The 19,845-nt window shown below is 41.6% G+C and overlaps 1 protein-coding gene across 1 annotated transcript in view; it reads right to left on the bottom strand.

The window, feature by feature from the left end:
* Positions 1-19,845, bottom strand: part of stxbp5l (syntaxin binding protein 5L) — a 578,167-nt gene that overhangs the window by 129,733 nt on the left and 428,589 nt on the right. Inside the window, exon 19 of the mRNA XM_078559960.1 lies at positions 2,535-2,600. Coding sequence (XP_078416086.1) covers positions 2,535-2,600 — 66 coding nt within the window. The remainder of the gene's footprint in view (positions 1-2,534; positions 2,601-19,845) is intronic.

Genomic DNA, 19,845 nt, shown 5'->3' with positions numbered 1-19,845 from the left:
CATTAGATGATTATTTGAATAGAAACAATGTGCAAGGGTATGTGGAAAAGGCAGGAGAATGGCACTAAGTCATAATGCTCATTCGGAGAGCAGGTGCAGGCATGATGGGCCGAATGGCCTCCTTCTGCGCCATAACATTCTGCAATTCTGTGAAGAATCTATCTAGCTCTGCCTTGAAAATATTCCATCGCCTTTTGAGGAAGAGAGTGCCAAAGACTCACTACCCTCTGACAGAAAAAAATTCTCCTCATCTCTGTCTTAAATGAGCGACCCCTTATTTTTAAACGGTGTCAGTACGTACCTGAAATGTTAATAACCTGTCCTTTCTCTTTACAGAGACTGACAGATCTCTTGTGCATTTCCAGCATTTTATGTTTTTACTTAAGTGGATACTTCATTCTAGTGCAGATGAGTATATTAGTAGTAATGCTAGGAATTGAGCATTATGCATGAAGATGACAGGCCAGTCAGCACTCAGAAATTGACTGCCTGAGTTTTGGCACTACAGAAGCAGACAGGCTTCTGTAATATTGCATGCTGAAAGCTGGTGTTAGCATAATGCAAAGTCAAAAATGTAACTGGGAAAAGGAATGAATGCTCTGTCAGTGCATTTTCAGGTTATTTCTATGTAATTTTGACAATAAATTGAATGTTAATGTTTATTTAGGCTACTTACCTTTTGTCCTATTTTTGATGCCTTACTGTCCAGCACTGCTGGAGAAGATAATTGGGTAAACATTTAACTTCAATATACTATATTAATTGGTGGCTAGCAATTGGGCATAAATATAATTTTTTGCACTGCAGTTCAAACACAAGGTCAGATAAAAATTCTAACTCAATGACCTTAAAGAAAAAAAAAGTGTCCTATTGAATATTATTGGCAACAGCAATTGGCTATCATTATTACTAATTTTATTCATGAGGAAAGTAAACTGCATTCTGAAGTAAAACATTAAACAAAGTCATACATTGTTAAGTTGTAGATCAAATAGTATATGTTCACTATAGAACCCAACACAGTGACACGTTTTTCTCTGGCTCAGTTTGATCTTAGCTTCTCATTCTCATTGGGTGCTATTATTTCCTAAAGCACAGTCAGTCTGATCAGTTTCCATTTCCATTAGCATTACTGACCAAATCAAATGTGTATCTAGTTCAGGGGAGAGATGCCCACAAGAAAATGCACTAATTTCTCCAGTTCTAATTTAATTAATATATTTGCTGAGTGACCCATTCAGTTATGAGAGTACCCACAGTAGCTGCACTTTAAAGTACTGCAAAGCATCTACCCTCAGTGGTCTCCAAACAGAGGCCCATAGTCAGATTTTTGACCTGCTCTGAACAACAATTAATTTGTGTGTGATTCACAATGTTCTTTCATAAAATCTGTAAATCATTTAAAGATCACAGATTCAGTAACATACCTGCGCACTTGAATGTAAATTCTGGAAAGATAAATGTATTGATTGACATTTGTTTGAATGCTATGCTTCATTTAATCCAAATTGACTGGACTTAATTTCTTTCTTTTCCAGGAACATTGTGTACCAAGAATGTGCTAAAATTTAAATTGCTGAAATCACAACCAGCAGTAACTGAACAAATAAAAGCTTGGTATTTTGTGATCCCCAATCATGTTACAGAAAAAAACTCTGCATGAAAGGAGCTGACCAATATAACCAAATTTACATTATTTTCATTTCTACTCTGATTATTGAATCTTCAATATTATCAGCTATTATACCATAAAGAAACCTCAGCTGACCATGAGGGCTGAATAAGTTGGAGAGCACTGGCAAGTCTGATACCTTGCTCTGTACAGTGGATTCTGCTTGATGTCAACTCTAATTACTAAGTTAACATACAGCATTGTCATTTAAATTGTTCCAAAATTCAAAATGCAATTTGTTCTGTGTATTTATATCTGTTGCCCTTTTGCTACTGAGAAGGTATATTAGAATTGTCAAACTATTGAATGTCTGTGGATATCTCTAAACTGGAATTATAACCTTTGCAAAAGGATGGCAGCACTCAAAGCATAGAGTAACTGATCATAAATTTATAGTGATTTTACTGTGAAATGTTTAATCAAAATATTACCCTGGCATATAATTCTTACTGAAACATTTTCAGCTGGAAAAATGACAATTACAAGAATCCAATGTACCAATTTTTTCTTAACCTACTCAAAGTTTGGGCACATTATAGACCATACTTTTTTTGTTTTAATATATGGATAACTTAGTTGCCACACAGAAGAATGCTGGTATGTGTCAATTATTCATATGTGAAAAGTAAAAAGAAATTACAACATCATTACAACACATTTTAATCAATGTTTTTCCAATAATTATTATGGAATATCATGATTGCTTTAAAAGGAGAATTCATCAAGAAACCATATTAGCTCTTCTCTTGGAAGTTGCAGCTCAAAATATTAATTCTGCCAGTTACACTCAAGTGTGGCAAAGCAATAGTAGTCATCCGTCAAAAACAGAATAAAATATGGTCTACAGACATGCATAACTTACTCTGATAAGATGTACGGAGTCGTTTCAGTGAGTATAAACTACACAGGCCTCGCATGCAAAGAGTTTCTTTCAGCATGCCAAACCATCACCAGCAGCAGGCAGGCAGAGGAGAGAAAAACAAACATAGGCTAAAGTGAAAGGAAGTGGCATCTAGCTGTCAAACAGCAAGTCTTCATTCAGGGGCACATAGGAGAAACAGGTAACTGAAAAATAAGTTACTCTTTGTATGCAGACTGAAGACAAAGCCATTCATTAGCAGTTAGGAACAGTGATGTGAAGGTTAAACTAAATATGACCAACACAGAACCATACAATCTATTTGGATATGTTTATAAATATATATACTTAATGGGGAGTTGGTGGCATAGTGGTAATGTTACTGGACTAGTAATCCAAAGGCCTAGGTTAATGCTCTGGGGACATTGGTTCAAATCCCACCATGCCAGTTAGTGGAATTTAAATTCAATTAATAAAATCTGGAATTGAAAGCTAATCTCAGTAATGGTAACCATTTGGTTCACTAAAATCTACTGTCCTGACCAAGCTTAGCCTGCAGGTGTGACTTCAGACCCACAGCAATGTGGCCCATCTAAAATGGCCTAGCAAGTCACTCAGTTCAAGGGCAATTAGGGATGAGCAACAAATGCTGGCCTTGCCAATGGTGTCCACATCCCACGGAAGAATAAAGGCCAGGAAATTCCTGTGAAAGTCAATGGACTCTGCCTCTCCAAATTTTCCATCATGCCCATAACTTTTCCCACCGCAAGCAGGGCCAGAAAATCCAGCCTACTTCATTCTAGTGCAGATCAGTATATTAGTAGTAATGCTAGAAAATCTGGATGAATCTACACATACATGTTGAATGCCCTCAGAGCTCCAAATGATGGCCATGTGAACACTTTTGGGGTGAATTGTGCTGTCTGCCATATTGGTGAAGGTGTATGCAGAGTGAATGGCTGCTGGAAGTATACAGAGCAGGCAAATCACGATATCCATCACTGATGTGACAGTGCCATTTTGGAGTCCAATGCTTCAGCTAACACCCTCTCTTAACCTCACACAGCTAACACATATTCAGCAGCAGGATGGATCCTCTAATGGCACTATTAAAAGGGATCATCAACTTCTTTTTCTTCATTCATGGGATGCGGGCCTCACTAACAAAGGCATTTATTGGCCATCCCTAATTGCCCTTAAGAAGGTGGTGATGAATCGCCTTCTCGAACCGCTGCAATCCTTATGGTGTAGGTACACCTAGAGTGCTGTTAAGGAGGGAGTTCCAGAATTTTGACCCAGTGATGGTGAAGAAACAGCGATATTTTTTCAAGTTTGGATGGTGTGTGACTTGGATGGGAATTTGCAGGCGGTGGTATTTCCATACACAACTACCCACATTCTTCTGGGTGACAGAGGTTGCGGGCTTGGAAAGTGCTGTTGAAGAAGTTTTTATGAGTTGCTGTATCTTGTAAATAATGCACACTGCTGCCATGGTACATGGATAGTGAGAATGAATGTTTAATGTGGTGAATCGATTACCAGTCAAGTGGGCTGCTTTGTCCAGGATGGCAGTGAACTTCTTGAGTGTTGTTGGAACTACACTCATCCAGGCAAGTGGACAGTATTATATCACAGTTGGCAGGCTGTTACTAGTGGGGTACCGCAGCGATCAGTACTCGGGCCCCAGCTGTTCATAATATATATAAATGATTTGGCTGTGGGGATCAAATGTAATATTTCCAAGTTTGCAGATTATACAAAGCTAGGTGGCAATGTGTGTTGTGGGGAAGACGCAAGGCGTTTTCAAAAGGATTTAGACAGACTTAGTAAGTGGGCAAGGACATGGCAGATGGAATATGATGTGATAAAATGTATGGCCATCCACTTTGGTAGGAGGAACCAATGCGCAAAGTATTTCTTAAATGGTAAGAGATTAGAAGGGTGTCCTCGTCAATATGTCATTATGCTAACATGCAGGTGCAGCAGGCAATTAGGAAAACTAATGGTATGTTGGCCTTTATCGCAAGAGGGTGTGAGTACAGGAGGAGGGAAGTCTTGCTTCAATCGTACAGAATCTTGGTTAGACTGCTCCTGGAGTACTGTGTGCAGTTTTGGTCCCCTTACCTTAGGAAGGATATTATTGCCATAGTGAGGGTGCAGCCAAGGTTCACCAGGCTTGTTCCCAGAATGGCGGGACTGTCCTATGAAGGGGAAACTGGGGAAACTGGGCCTGCACTCTCTAGAGTTTTGAAGAATGAGAGGTGATCTTATTGAAACCTACAAAATACTTAAAGGGATAGACAGAGTAGATGTAGGTAACAAAAACAAAAATAAAAATACATGGAAAAACTCAGCAGGTCTAAAAGCAGCTGTGGAGAGGAATACAGTTAACGTTTCGAGTCCATATGACTCTTCAACAGAACTAAAGAAAAATAGAAAAGAGGTGAAATATAAGCTGGTTTAAGGGGGGATGGGACAATTAGAGCTGAATAGAGGGCCAGCGATAGGTGGAGATTGCCAAAAGATGTCATAGACAAAAGGACAAAGAGGTGTTGACGGTGGTGATATTAGCTAAGAAATGTGCTAATAGGTGACATTAAGGGTAGAAAGCAGGACGGGCAAGGTACAGATAGCCCTAGTGGGGGTGGGGTGGGGGGAAGTGATCGAAATAGGCTAAAAGGTAGAGATAAAACAATGGATGGAAATACATTTAAAAATAATGGAAATAGGTGGGAAAAGAAAAATCTATATAAATTATTGGAAAAAAGGGGGATCGGAAAGGGGGTGGGGATGGAGGAGAGAGTTCATGATCTAAAGTTGTTGAACTCAATATTCAGTCCGGAAGGCTGTAAAGTGCCTAGTCGGAAGATGAGGTGCTGTTCCTCCAGTTTGTGTTGAGCTTCACTGGAACATTGTAGCAGGCCAAGGACAGACATGTGGGCATGAGAGCAGGGTGGAGTGTTGAAATGGCAAGCGACAGGGAGGTCTGGGTCATGCTTGCGGACAGACCGAAGGTGTTTGCAGATATAGGTAAGATGTTTCCCCTGGTTGGGGAGTCTAGAACCAGGGGACACAATTTCAAAATATGGGGGAAGCTATTAGAACTGAGATGAGGAGAAATTTTTTTTTACTTAGAGGTTTGTGAATCTTCGGAATTCATTACCCCAGGGGGCTGTGGAAGCTCAGTCATTGAGTATGTTTAAAGTAGAGATTAACAGATTTCTAAATGCCAATAACATAAAGGGATATGGGGGTACGGTGGGAAAAAAACATTGAAGTGGATGATCAGCCATGATGGGCTGAATGGCCTACTTTTGCTCCTATTTTCTGACTTGTGCCTTGTAGATGAGGGGCAGGCTTTGGGGAGTCAGGAGGCGTACAGAATACCCAGCCTCTGATCTGCTATTGTAACCACAGTATTTATGTGACTTATCCAGTTAAGTTTCTGGTCAATGGCGACCACCAGGATGTTGGTAGTGGAGGAGTCAGCGAATGCAATCCATTTGAATGTCAAGGGGAGATGGTTAGACTCTCTTTTCTTGAACATGGTTATTGTCTGGCACTTTGTGACATGAATGTTACTTGTCACTTATCAGCCCGAGCCTGAATGTTGTCCAGGTCATGAAGCATTCCGTGCCTGAAGAATTTGCAAATGGAACTGAACATTGTGCAATCATCTGGAAACATCACCTCATTTGACTTTATGATGGAGGGAAGATCATTGATGAAGCGGCTGAAAATGGTTGGGCTTAGGACAACATTGAGGAATTCCTGCAGCTATGTCCTGGGGCTGAGATGATAGGCCTCAAACAACCATAACCATCTTCCTTTGTGCTAGGTATGACACCAGCCAGTGGAGATTTTCCTCTGATTCCGATTGACTTCAATTTTACTAGGATTCCTTGATGGGATACTTGGTCAAATGGTGTCTTGATGTCAAGGGCAGTCACTCTCACCTCACCTCTGGAATTCAGCTCTTTTGTCTATGTTTAGGCCAAGGCTTTAATGAGGTCTGGAGATTAGTTGTCCTGGCCGAACCCAAATTGAACAATGTTGAGCAGGTTATTGCTGAGTAAGTGCTATTTGATAGTACTGTCTATGATACCTTCAATCACTTTGCTGATGATTGAGAGTAAACTGATGTGGTGGCAAATGGCTGAACTGCTTTTTCTGGGCAAGATATGCCTAGGCAGTTTTCAAATAGTCGGGTAGATGCCAGTGTTATTGCTGTACTGAAAGAGCTGGGCTAGAGGTGCATCTAGTTCTGGAGAAGATGTCTTCAGCACTACAACGGAATGTTGTCAGAGTCTATAGCCTTTGTTGTACCCAGTATGCTCTGCCGTTTCCTGATATAATTATCTTAATGCCCTTCTGTATGTCTTTGTTTGCCTGGTGCTTCAATGGATTGTTACCCCAGTGGCTGCAGCATGGCTGGAGGAAGGCTGCTGTTTTCAGTAGAGGAGGCTGCAGATGGGCTTGGATGATGAGCTCAAGCAGCTCTAGAAATAGAACACAAGAAATAGGAGCACATGGCCTAATGAGCCTGCTCTGCCTTTCAATACGATCATGGCTGACCTCGGGCTTCAACTCCATTTTCTTGCTAGCTCCCCATATCCCTTAATTTCATGAGAGACCAAAAATTTGTCTGTCTCAGCCTTACATGTATTCAACAATGGAGCATCCACAACCCTCTGGGGTAGAGAATTCCAAAGATTCACAACTCTTTGAGTGAAGAAATTTCTCCTCATTTCAGTCCTAAATGATCGACCCCTTATCCCGAAACTGTGCCCCTGTGTTTTAGACCCCAACCAGCAGAAACAATCTCTCAGCATCTACCCTATCAAGCCCCTTCAGAATTTTGTAGATTTTAATGAGATTGCTTCTTATTCTTCTAAACTCCAGAGAATATAACCCTAATTTAATTCGCCTTTCATCATAGAATCCATCCCATGGACCAATTTAGTGAACCTTCACTGTACTGCCTCAAGTATATCCTTTCTTAAATGTGGAGACAAAAACTGCACACAGTATTCCAAATGTGGTCTCACTAAAACCCTGTACAATTGTAGCAAGGCTTATTTATTCTTAGAATGCCTGGCTTCAGATCGCACCACCTTGAGATGTGGCAGCAGTTTGGGATGATTTCTGACAGGCAACAGCAAGGGCAATAGGGGATTGGCAATGGTGGAAACATGAATGCTGTCTTCTTGAGAGAGGGCAATGGGTTCATGTTCCATTGAGCCTCAGCCAGTGCCTTGAGATAGCCCATAGCAATTCTAGTAATGTGTCACAGGACAGATTGCTGGACTGCTGTGACACCTTACAAGCCCCTCTGTGCACTGTAATCCACAGACATAATAGCAGTAGTCGGAGCTTGCATGGCAGCAAGTTGATCTTGCATGACAGCAGTTTGAGCTGCTACTCAGATGTTGGGTAACTATTGTTTTTTTTTAATTCATTTCATGGGATGTGGGTGTTGCTGGCTAGGCCAGCATTTATTGCCCATCCCTAATTGCCCTTGCGAAGGTGGAAGCTGAGACATCAGGTAGAAAAGTACGCTAACTGAATTGGCTACCTATTCCATGGTGGAAAGTATAGGCCCTAAACTCTGCACTAAATCTTGTGCCAAGTTGGATATGGACTCTTCCATGTTCCTTGACATTGACTGCAGGCTGCCCAATGCACCAAATATTTTATCATGCATGCTCGTCAGTGTTCTTCTGTCCAAAATTCTCCTCTGAGTTTTCTCAAGCAGAACCCTTGTTGACCTGCATGGGTATCTGCTCCCAATGCCTTATAAGTGTGTGTTTGGAAGGCCTTCTGGTCCACTGTGGATCCAGGACATCTCTCTACCTCTCCAGCAACTCCACAAGGCCTCCACTTCAGCACTTGAAAGCCTTGGGGCCTGCTCTCTCCCAAGTTGTGCCATTCTGTTGTTTTCCAGATCAGAGTCACTTCCTGCAAGACAGCCAGCACCTGCTCCAGCCACAATGCACTGCCCCTTTAACACATGCAGGTTAGCTTTAAGTGGTGTTAGCCACGCACAATATTACCCCCTGCTGATGTACGTGTCTAGCCAATCAACTTCAGGGTTGCTGCATACTGGATGCTGAAAGCATTAAAATGAGCAGGCAGCACAAAGTTAGTGTGCAGCCTGCATTGAGATTAATGAGTACGGGTTAGTTGCACATTGCGATCCCCGCACCTGTTTTCAAATGCTTTCAAATTTACCCCGTGATTTGAATCTGTGCCCTAATTAACAGACAGAATTTTGCTAAAGGTGCACCAAAAGTCAAACATTAAGGACATAATGAAAAATTCCCTGAATTCTTGATGGTTAACCAGTCATAAGCTTCAATGAGCAGCATTTGTTGACCATTCGTAATCAATAGTTAAGAAATCTAGCCTGTATGTTTGATACACAGTAGATGTGTTTGTCATCTTTAAACTTGATCTAACCTTTCTTGACCAAGTGCGACAATAAGTTTAGACTGGTCATTTGACCACTTAATATTATCTAATGATTAATCTAGCTTTATCTTAATGTCTTCTGCTTGTCTGTTAAAACTAACTTGAAGCTATACAATATCCAGAGTGAACCATGATTCACAGGCTGTTCCTGATACTTAATAGAAATGTAGAAAAGGTTTGACTTTTTTCTATGACCTCTCTAATTCTTTTCTGACTTGTATTTTAAACTTGAGAATGTAGTAATGGTTTTAAAACATAATTTATGTAACGATATTTATATGTTTTAATTCATTTATTGAATCCTGAGAATCACAAGTTTTTACAATGTCAATGCTATAATGTTCAGTATTACTCATTTACACAAATGTTTGATGTGGACATGCCTCTCAGCCAGATATTTGAGTTTGGTTCTCAAGAATGTTCAGTGCTAAAGCCTGTCTGTAACAATGACAATGCATATTTCCTGTGGGTGTACAGCAGAAAAATATAGGGATTGAAGAAAACATGGATGATTGAAAAGGAATGCACACATGAAATAACGCATATAAATGTCAGTGGTGCTTTATTTAAAGAAAGCTCTTTGATCATTTCTGAATTTTAGTAAATTTCATGAAGGCTTTACTCCTTTGGTATTTCAAAACCTGATTTTAAAAAGTTGTAATTTTGAAACAAATACAATGGTTCAAGTGGTCTTACTTTTTAAAATTTATTCTGTCACAGGATATGGGCATTGTTGACTAGGCTAGCATTTATTGCCTATTCTAATTGCCCTTGAGAAGGTGATGGTGAGCCGCTATCTTGAACTGCTGCAGTCCATGTGCAACATAAACTTGCTCTCAACATTTATGAATATTTATCCCTCCCCTAACAAAGCTACATATGTCTTCAATCTTCTTCAACCAGGAGGGGCTCCAAAAAGGCATGTTTTTAAGATCAGATCCATGCAGCTTCATGATTATCCAAAAGCCAAAATCCAAAAAAAGTTTGTCGTAGAGAGAAATATAGGAAGGAGTTAAATCAGTCTTTCTTTACCGCAGTGAGAAACTACACTGTTGATGGATTTTTTTCTTTCAATTGCTATTGATGACTCTATGTGGTGAAATATGTTTTCGCTATGTGAATGACCTAGTGACAACACTATGTCATAACACACTTATACTTAGTGAATGGATTAATAAACTAAATTTCTGGCTAATACATTTCAGAAAAAGAATAAAATAAATTTCTGTTTCTATGTGCAACATGCTCTGCCCAGTAACCTGGTTGACTACTGCCAAGGATATTGGAACAATGAGATTCAGGCATCCCCGAGACTTGACTGCTTGATTATCATGTTGCAGAACAGCAACAATGCTATGGCACACTATATTAACATTAAATTACAATTGATTAGAGCAAACCTCTTACTTGTTAAAACATTAAAGATGTCATGAAAGTATAATAATTTTCATAATATTTTTCTGTGGTTTATTGTGAAGTAGATTGATGGGGTTTTTGTTTTTATTTAAGTACAGTTGGGTTTGTCTGTGTGTGACTTAAGTAGACTGCAAGCTTTAACTCATCAAAAGAAGCTAGGTGCTTGACATGCTAATGAGTAAACATGGATGCTGGCTTAGCATGTAAGGTGTGAAGGGAATTTGCATTTTTAGATAAATGAAGGGAGATTTGGATTTCAAAGGGATCTCAGTCTGTTTACAACTAGCCAGATAAGCAAGGCCAAATAATGTGTTTATTTTCTCAAAGGTGACTGACAATATATAGTGACAACATTTTTTTTATATTATGAGGGAGATACAGTTTCAAAGACGAATGGAACAATAGATTTTACATATTAAAAAGAGAAAACATATACAAAGGAGAATGAAAAGCTATGGCCAGGATTTTCCCATCGGCGATTTGGGGGCGGGGACCACTCGCCGACTGGAAAATGACGTGGGATGACATCGGGAGGAACCTCCGACGTCATCCCGCTCCCTTTAAATTTTCAGGAAGGCAGGCAGACAGCGAAATCAGCTGTCCGCCCGCCGACCTATCAATGGCCAATTGAGGCCATTGACAGGGTAATTAAAGTAATTAAAGGCCCTGCCCGTCCAACCTTAAAGCGGGCGGGCAGGCCAGGAGCCCCAGCGGGCTTTTGATAATACATGAAACCTCATCCACTGGCGGGATGAGGTTTCATGTTCCTTTTTAAAAACTTTAATAAATATAATGTGATATTTATTAACATGTCCCATCTCGTGTGACACTGTCACATGAGGGGGACATGTTAATAATATTTTTATTTCTCTATTTTTTTAACTTTTGTACACTGTCAGTAATTTCCCTGAGACAGCACTTTGTCTCAGGGAGCAGTGCGCTCTTTCGCACGCATGCGTGAAAGAGCGCACTTTGACAGCTGGGGATTCCCTCCCCCCCCGCACAGGAAGCACATAGAGCTTCCTGTCGGGCAGGCCGCTGGGCAGGCCTTAATTGGCCTGCCCACTCAAAATGGCAGCAGGCCCCATTTCGGTGACGGGGGTCGGCTATCCGCCCGCCGCCGAGCTGGTGGGGCCTGTACACCCACCAAGGGCAAAATTCTGCCCTATGTGTCAGGAGAAGGCCATCGAAGATTTAACAGGAGTGTGTGAAATGGCCAAAATGAAGCCTGCAGCATTTGTGTTTGAGTCTGCTGTCTTATGAAATTGAAGCTGGAGAAAAGCCATTTGGGATCCTACTGTCCAGGGTATTGTGATAACTTGCTGAGTTTGTTTTAAATCTAAAATCTATTGTGGACAGTGGCCTTGAAGGGAGTGTAACTGGAAGTCAAGTTAATTCGGAATTTTAGGAGTTATTATAGTGGTAACTGTAGTCTATGTATGTGCTTGAAATCTTTTATTTTGTTAATAAATATTTTAATTTAATTTTCAAAAATCTCTAAAGGTCTTTGTAGACTTATTACTTCTGAATTCAGTGCACACAGCACAAAACCATTGTGATAGTGCGACCAAGTTTCCCTCATGGATTTGGCCGCCTGGCACACATTGGGCAGAATTTTACCCCCTTTGGGGGGGAAGATCAGGAGTGGGCGCGTGAAAGCACGCCTCCAATCGGCGCCTCCTATCGGGAGCGTGCTGCCATTTTACGTGGGCAGGCCAATTAAGGCCCGCCCAGCGTGACGTCCTCAAGGAAGCGCTATGCGCTCCCTGTGTGGGTGGGGGGGATTCCCTGAGCCTGTGAAAGAGCACATTCATCTTCCTGAGGCTAAGTGCTGCCTCAGGGAGATTGACTCCTGTCTGAAAAAATTTTAAAAACAGAATAAATAAATTTCCCTGACATGTCCCCTCATGTGACACTGTCACATGAGTTGGGACATGTCCATCACTTTCATTGACAATTTCATTAAAAATGTTAAAACCTACATGAAACCTCATTCCGCCCGTGGATGAGGTTTCATGTTTTTTCTTAAGCCCGCCAGGGCTCCCGGACTGCCCGCCAATCTTAAGGTTGGACGGGCAGGTCCATTAATTACTTTAGCTACTTTGTCAATGGCCTCAATTGGCCATTGACAGGTCGGTAGGTGTACAGCTGATTCTGCTGAGCCCCCGCTGACCTGAAAATTGAAATGAGGCGGGGTGACATCGGGAGTTCTGCCTGACGTCATCCCGCGTCATTTTACGTGTTGGCGAGCGGGCCCCGCCCCCTCTCGCCGACCGGGAAATCCTGGCCATCATCTGCCATGTCATAACAAATTGGGGGCACGTCCGGGAATATTTGAAGTTCCTTGATTTGTTTGGAGTTGGTGAATCTTAAGGTTACGAGTGTGAGAAGCAGATTGAATTCAGGATTTGGTGTGAGGGATTTTTAAAGTGGTGAGACTGCAAAAATGGCTGTATCCATGGCTAAAACCTTTTTGGAAGCAGAAGGTATAACTCTGATTGGGTTACAAAAAGTACCTACGGGTAAGTTGAATAAGGTGGATAAGTTGAAGTTGAGGTTACCTGGAGAGGCAAAGATAGCAGGCATAGTTGAAGTGATAGCACAGCATTTGAAATTGGAAGTGATACCTGACACTAGTGAGTCACAGCTGGAGGTCGTGAGACTTCAGTTATAAATGAAGAAGCCTGAATTTGAACAAGCATTGGAAATGAAAAAGACTTGAACTAGAGGCAACAGGAAAAGAAAGAGAAAAAGACAGAGAGTATTTCAAAAAGAAATGGATATGCAAAAACTTGACCTCCAGAGGGAAAAGTTAGCAATGGAGGAGAGGGAGAAGGAAAGAGAAAGAGAATACCTACTTAAAAAGCTGGACTTTAAAAAAAGACCTCAGATGCTGAGGAAGGTTATAATGATGAAAAACCTTCAACCTAAAATCCAGTGGGGAGATGTTTAAATTTGTGCAAGCTCTTCTGAAGTTTAAAGAAAGGGATATTGAGGCGTTCTTTGTATCATTTAAGAAGCTAGTTAAACAGACGAAATGGCCACAATAAAACTGGACATCACTTTTACAGTCTAGGTTAGTGGGTAGAGCTCATGAAGTTTATGCTTCATTGTCAGAAGAAGTGTCGGTGGATTATGATGCAGTATAAAAGGCTATTTGTGCGTATGAGTTGGTTCCTGAGACATACAGGCAGAAATTTTAGAATATAAGGAAACAGCCTGGGAAAACTTATATTGAGTTTGAGGGAGTAAAACAAAGTAATTTTGACCGGTGGATACGGGCATTAAAAGTAGAGACAACATATGCAGCTCTTAGAGAAGTAACTTTTTTGGAAGAATGAAAAGATTCAATTCCTTCAGTAATGAGAACTCATGTGAAGGAACAGAGGATTAAAATGGTAAGACAAGCAGCAGAGATAACTGATGATTGTGAGTTGATTCATAGATCTAAATCTTTCTTCATCACACTTTTAAATGAGAGAAGGATAGAAAGTGGGAAGATGAAAGGAAGGTAGGTGGTCAGGGAAGACGGGGAGTAGGTGGAAATTCTCAGGAAGATTTTTTTCTAACAGGCTAAAAATGAAGGTGCTGAGGGTAGAAGTGACACTCTGAAATTGAGGTTTTCACTGTAATAAAGTTGGGCACACAAAGTCAATGCGTTGGAAAATACAGGGAAAATCTGTTGCAGAACTTTCTTGCATCACAATAATTGCAAGTAAAAGTACTGTGGGTTCTGACGTCCAGGCACAGGAAAAACCAGTGGTTTGTGTACAGGTAAAGCAGAAAGAATCAGTGATAGGTAAAGAAGTGAAAATGTGTTCACAATTTACCCAAGGGAGTTCTAAAGAGCAAGTTGCAGAAATATTTAAAGATTTTGTATATGAAGGGGAAATCTTTCCATGTGTACAGGGTGGAGCAAGTAAAGATATTAAAATTTTAAGAGACATAGGGCAGAATTTTCTGCCTGTCGGGCAGGCGGTGTGGGAGCGGCTGTGGGTGGGCGCAGACCCGATTGGTGCCCCCGATTGGGTCCGTGCCGCAAATTTACGTAGGCGGACCAATTAAGGCCCGCCAGTGCGACGCACACCCGGAAGAGCTGTGTGCTCCCTGTGCGGGCCGGGGGGGGAGGGGGCGTGGGGAGGCACAGAGCTGCCTCAGGGAGATTAATCTGAGTGTGAAAAATTGAAAAAAAAATTTAAAAAAATATATTCGGACATGTCCCCTCATGTGAAACTGTCACATGAGCTGGGACATGTGCATTAATTTCAATGAAAATTTTTTTCAAAATTTAAAATCACTCATGAAACCTCATCCCGCCTGTGGATGAGGTTCCATGAAAAATATGAAGGCCGCCTGGGCTCTTTGCCTGCCTGCCAATCGTAAGGTTGGACGGACAGCTCCATTAATTATTTTAATTGACAGTTAAATGGCCTTAATGGGCCTTTGACAGTTCAGCGGGCGCGCAGCTGACTCGGGTGCGTACCCGCCGAACTGAAAGTCTGAATGACGCGCCGTGACATCAGGACGCACGCCCGACATCAGCATGCATCATTTTACCCCTCAGCGAGTGGGCCCCGCCCCTGCTCGCCGAGCCAAAGATTCAGCCCATAGGGGCTAGTCAATCCTTAATGTTATGGGATAGTGATATTTGTTGTTCAGATGGAGTGTTGCAGGAACAGGTAATAATAAGTGGGGTTCATGGAGATGCCAAACTTATTCCATTGTGTAAGGTAAATTTAAAGAGTAAGTGGAAAACAGGTGAGGTGATTGTTGGAGTAGTGGAAAAATTGCGCATTGTAGCGGTTCAATTTATTTAAGGTAATGATATAGCTGGATCACAGGTGTGGGTGATACTGATGGTAGCTGAACAGCTTGTAGAGGTGCTTTCAACAGAATTGTTGCAGAAGGAGCATCCTGGATTGTTTCCAGATTGTGTTGCAACGAGATCACCAGCTCACAGGTGGAAACATGAAGAAGAGGAAATTTAAAAGGCAGGGAAAAGGTGTTGAAGTACAATTAGCTGACATTGAGTGGAATTTTCCGTGCCCGCTGCTGGCGGGCGTGATAGGTGGCATGTGCGGACAATAAGGCATGATCTATTTCACGACGGCAGGAAGACATGTCATGATCGTCCGCTTAGCCGGCCAACGGCAGGCCGCGCTTCCTGCCAACGGTCGTCAGGGAACTCATTGTAATACATAAGCATATCATTAAAAGGCCATCCCACCAGGCTCTTGGACCCTTGTTGGATCGTCCGTCTTCATTGGCGGGAAAGCACGTTGACGTATTTCACAACAGCACACACGCAATGTGCACTTGGCAGCCTTCACTTTGGGGGAACTGGAGGTATGTGAACAGCATCGTTCTGCAGAGCTCGCCAGGGTCGCCTGTTGCTTTGCAGGCTTCGGGCCGCCAAGAGGCCGGGGTGAAGTGCCGCCCTGATATGGAGGAGACTGTTTTTGAGGGGATGTCCGGGGACAATTGCTGCCCAGCCTTGGAGGCGACTGTTGTCCGGGCGAGTGTCCGGGAGCAACTGCTGCCCGACCTTGGAGGCGACTGTTGTCAGGGGGGAGTCCGTGCCAACTGCTGACGAGCCTCGGAGGCGACTGTTGTCGGAGGGGTGTCCGGGGGCAACTGCTGCCCAGCCTTGAAGGCGACTGTTGTCGCGGGGGCGGGGGGCAACTGCTGCCCTGGCCATTGGATCCTGCGCACAAGAAATTGAGGTGGGGGATAGGGTAGGCGAGGGAAGTGGCCATGCAGTAGGGACACCTGTATAAACTGACTATTCCTCTGCAACTGAGACAGTTCAGGCGCAGCCACAGTGATATAATTGGGGTCGGGCTCCTAGACTGCCCGCCCATGCAAGCAACGTGGAGGCACCAAAGTGCCACAAAGCACTCCAGACCTTACAGCCCCTGTGCCCCACCCACGTACCACCCACGCACCCCCCCCTCCGCTCCCCTGCTCGGCACAGACTGTGAGTCCGCAACCACCTTACTGGACCACAGAGCAGTTGGACTGCACACGTTGTACAATCCCCAGTAGCAGTCACTTGTGAGAATGGCCGCCATGGAAATGGCGTGTTTTCTGGGAATGCATAAGTAATGTGGCGGGTTTGAGACTATACGATGTGAAAATCTGCCATCGCAGTCGGCAGGTGGAACACCATTTTGCCAGCCCACTACCACACTTGGTGCAAATTTGGGAAAATTCTGCCCACTATCTTTGATAAGATTGTTCAGGAAGAGAGAATGGAAGAGAATGTAGATGACGTGTTTAGCTCAAGGCAGTTAGTGGATCTACAGTGAAAGGATCCATGAATAAAGCAGTTATATCAGATAGCTTACTCAGAAACAGAGGCAGAATGCATTCTTAAATGTTATTAACTTAAGGGTAATGTGTTAATGAGGAAATGGTGACCGTATCAAGTTTCAGCAGAAAAAAAATAGATGGGAGTGCATCAGATTGCTATTCCATCTGGATATAGAAGTGAGATACTGAGAATAGCTCCTGAAATTCCAATAGGGAACATTGTTATTAGTCTGGATTGCATAGCAATGCAGTCAAATTCTGTAGAACACATCACACATGTCAGGTGATAGGGAAACCACAAGCAGTGACTAAGCTGGCACCTTTAACTCCAATTCAAGCATTTGAGGAATCTTTTACTAGGGTCATAATTGATTGTGTAGGACCCCCCCAAAGACTAAAAATGGAAATCAGTACTTGCTGACAATAATGGATGTGTCTACAAGGTTTCTGGAAGCAATACCTTTAAGAAATATTACAGCAAAGAGAAATGTGGAAGAGTTGACTAAATATTTATAAGATATGATTTACCAAAAGAAATACAATCAGATCAGTATTCAAATTTCATGTCACCACTGTTTAAGGAAGTGATGAACAGTTTGGGGATTAAACAGTTTAAGTCAACAGTTTATCATCCTGAATCACAAAAGGCTTTGGAAAGATGGCATCAAACTTTAATACTATGATGAGGGCTTATAGTCAGGACTATCCACAGGATTGGAATAGGGGAATTCCATTCTTGTTATTTGCTATTAGGGGTGCTCCTAATGCATCAACTGGATTTGGTCCTTTTGAATTTAATCTATAGTCATGAGGTAAGAGAACCATGAAAGTTAATTCATGAGAAATTGGTGGGTCAAAATTCAGAAACTACTCTTTTGGATTATGTATCAAACTTCAGAGAAAGATTAAACAGAGCATGTGAGTTAGCTAGGGAACATTTAAAGATATCACAGCAAGTGATGAAAGTGAAGGCAAATAGGAGAGCCACAGCTCGTAGTTTTGTTGCTGGGGAAGAAGTGTTAGTTTTGTTATCAGTATTGGATGAACCGTTAAAGGTAAGGTTTAGTGGGCCTTAAAGGATTGAAAAGAAACTGAGTGAAGTAAGTTATTTAATAAATACTCCAGATAGAAGAAAGAAGCAGAGGTGTGTCATGTAATATGCTTAAAAAGTACTCTGGCAGGGAAGATGACCAAAAGGAGGTATTAGTGGTGATTGATAAGGAGAAAGAGGTAGAAATGAAGGATTCTGAAATTGATTTTCCTCCAATCAAATTGGATAATGAGAGGGTACTTAAAAATTTAAATGTAATATTGAGTTACCTTCCAGACAAGTGTCAAAGTGATTTGGAGAAGCTATTGCAGTCACACAAAGCTACTTGTGGGAATAAGCTGGGGAGGACTAATTTAGATACATTTGATGTGACTGTAAGAAATTCATTTTCAGTAAGGCAACATCCTTATAGATTAAGTCCAGCAAATTTATCACAAGTACAGAAAGAAATTGAATTCATGCTTCAAAATGACATCATTGAGTCTAGTTGCAGTAACTGGTGTTCATCTATTGTGGTGGTATCGAAACCGGATGGAACACAAAGACTGTGTAAGGACTGTCGAGAGGGGAATGCAATGACAAAAGCGGATTCCTATCCTATAACACAGTTAGAAGATTGCATTGAGAAAGTGGGGCAATCAAAGTTTATCAAGAAGATTGACTTGCTGAGAGGATGTTGGCAAGTACCGTTATTGGAGAGAGCAAAGGAGATATCGGCTTTTGTGATACCAGATGGACTATGTCAGTTTAAGGTCATGCCATTTGGTATGAAAAATGCACCTGCAACATTTCAAAGACTGACAAACAGAGTAATTTCGGGACTGAGCAAATGTGCTGTTTATATTGGCGACTTGATAGTTTTCAGTCAAACGTGGGGGAGCATTTACAACACCGGGAAGAATGATTTAATTGACTGCAAGAAGCTAATTTGGTGATGAACTTGGCTAAAAATGAATTTGCAAAAGCGCAAGTTACATATCTAGGCCATACCATTGGACATGGAGGTGTGAAAGTCAAAGCTATTGTGGATTTCCCTGTGCCTACAACAAAACGAGAAGTTTTGATGTTTTCTGGGTGTGAATGGGTTTTATCAGAAATTTTTACCAAATTTTAACAGTGTGGTTGCTCCATTGAACTATTAAAAAGAAACAAGAAGTTTCAATGGGCACAGGAGTGTCAGAAGGCATGTGACAGTTTAAAAACTGTATTGACTACAATACCTGTTTTGGCAATACCCAATTATGCCAAGCAATTTAAGTTGGCCATTGACGGAAGTGTTATAAGCATTGGGGCTGTACTGTTGCAATAAGATGAAACTGTAATTGAGAAACTGACATGGTATGTTTCATGAAAGCAGAATGTACAACAGAGAAAATATTCAATGATTGAAAAGGAAACTGGATCTGGTGTTAGCGTGCAGCGTTTCAAGGTTTACATTGCAAACAATTCGTCAGAAGCAATTGTTTATACAGTCCATAATCCTTTATAATTTCTGGACAGACTTCGAGACCAAACTGCAAGGCTGTTCAAATTGAGTTTATTACTGCAACCATTTAATGTACAGATTATACATGTGGCTGGATGAGAAAATCTAATTGCAGATGCATTTTCGAGGGTTTAATGCTCAAAAGGGAAATTGGACATTTAAAACCTGGACACTGGACTGAAATGACCTCTGTTAATACCAAGGATTTGTGTATATTATATTTTTCTGGTTTACTGTGAAGTAGGTTTATGGGGGTAGGTATAGTTGGGCCTGTATGTGTGTGATTTAATTACATTTGGAGTCAAGTAGACTGTAAGCTTTAACTCATCAAAAGAAGCTAGGTGCTTGACATGCTAATGAGTAAACATGGATGCTGGCTTAGCATGTAAGGTGTGAAGGGAATTTGCATTTTTTGATAAATGAAGGGAGATTTTCAAAGGGATCTCAGTCTGCTTACAACTAACCAGTTAAATAGGGCCAAGGAATGTGTTTATTTTTCCCAAAGGTTACTGACAATATGTCGTGAAAACATTAATTTTTTAATATTTTGAGGGAGATACAGTTTCAAAGATGTATGG

The sequence above is a fragment of the Cetorhinus maximus genome, chromosome 16 (genome assembly GCF_964194155.1).
Source record: "Cetorhinus maximus chromosome 16, sCetMax3.hap1.1, whole genome shotgun sequence".
Lineage (NCBI taxonomy): Eukaryota > Metazoa > Chordata > Chondrichthyes > Lamniformes > Cetorhinidae > Cetorhinus > Cetorhinus maximus.
This window is presented reverse-complemented; position numbering and strand designations above follow the sequence as displayed.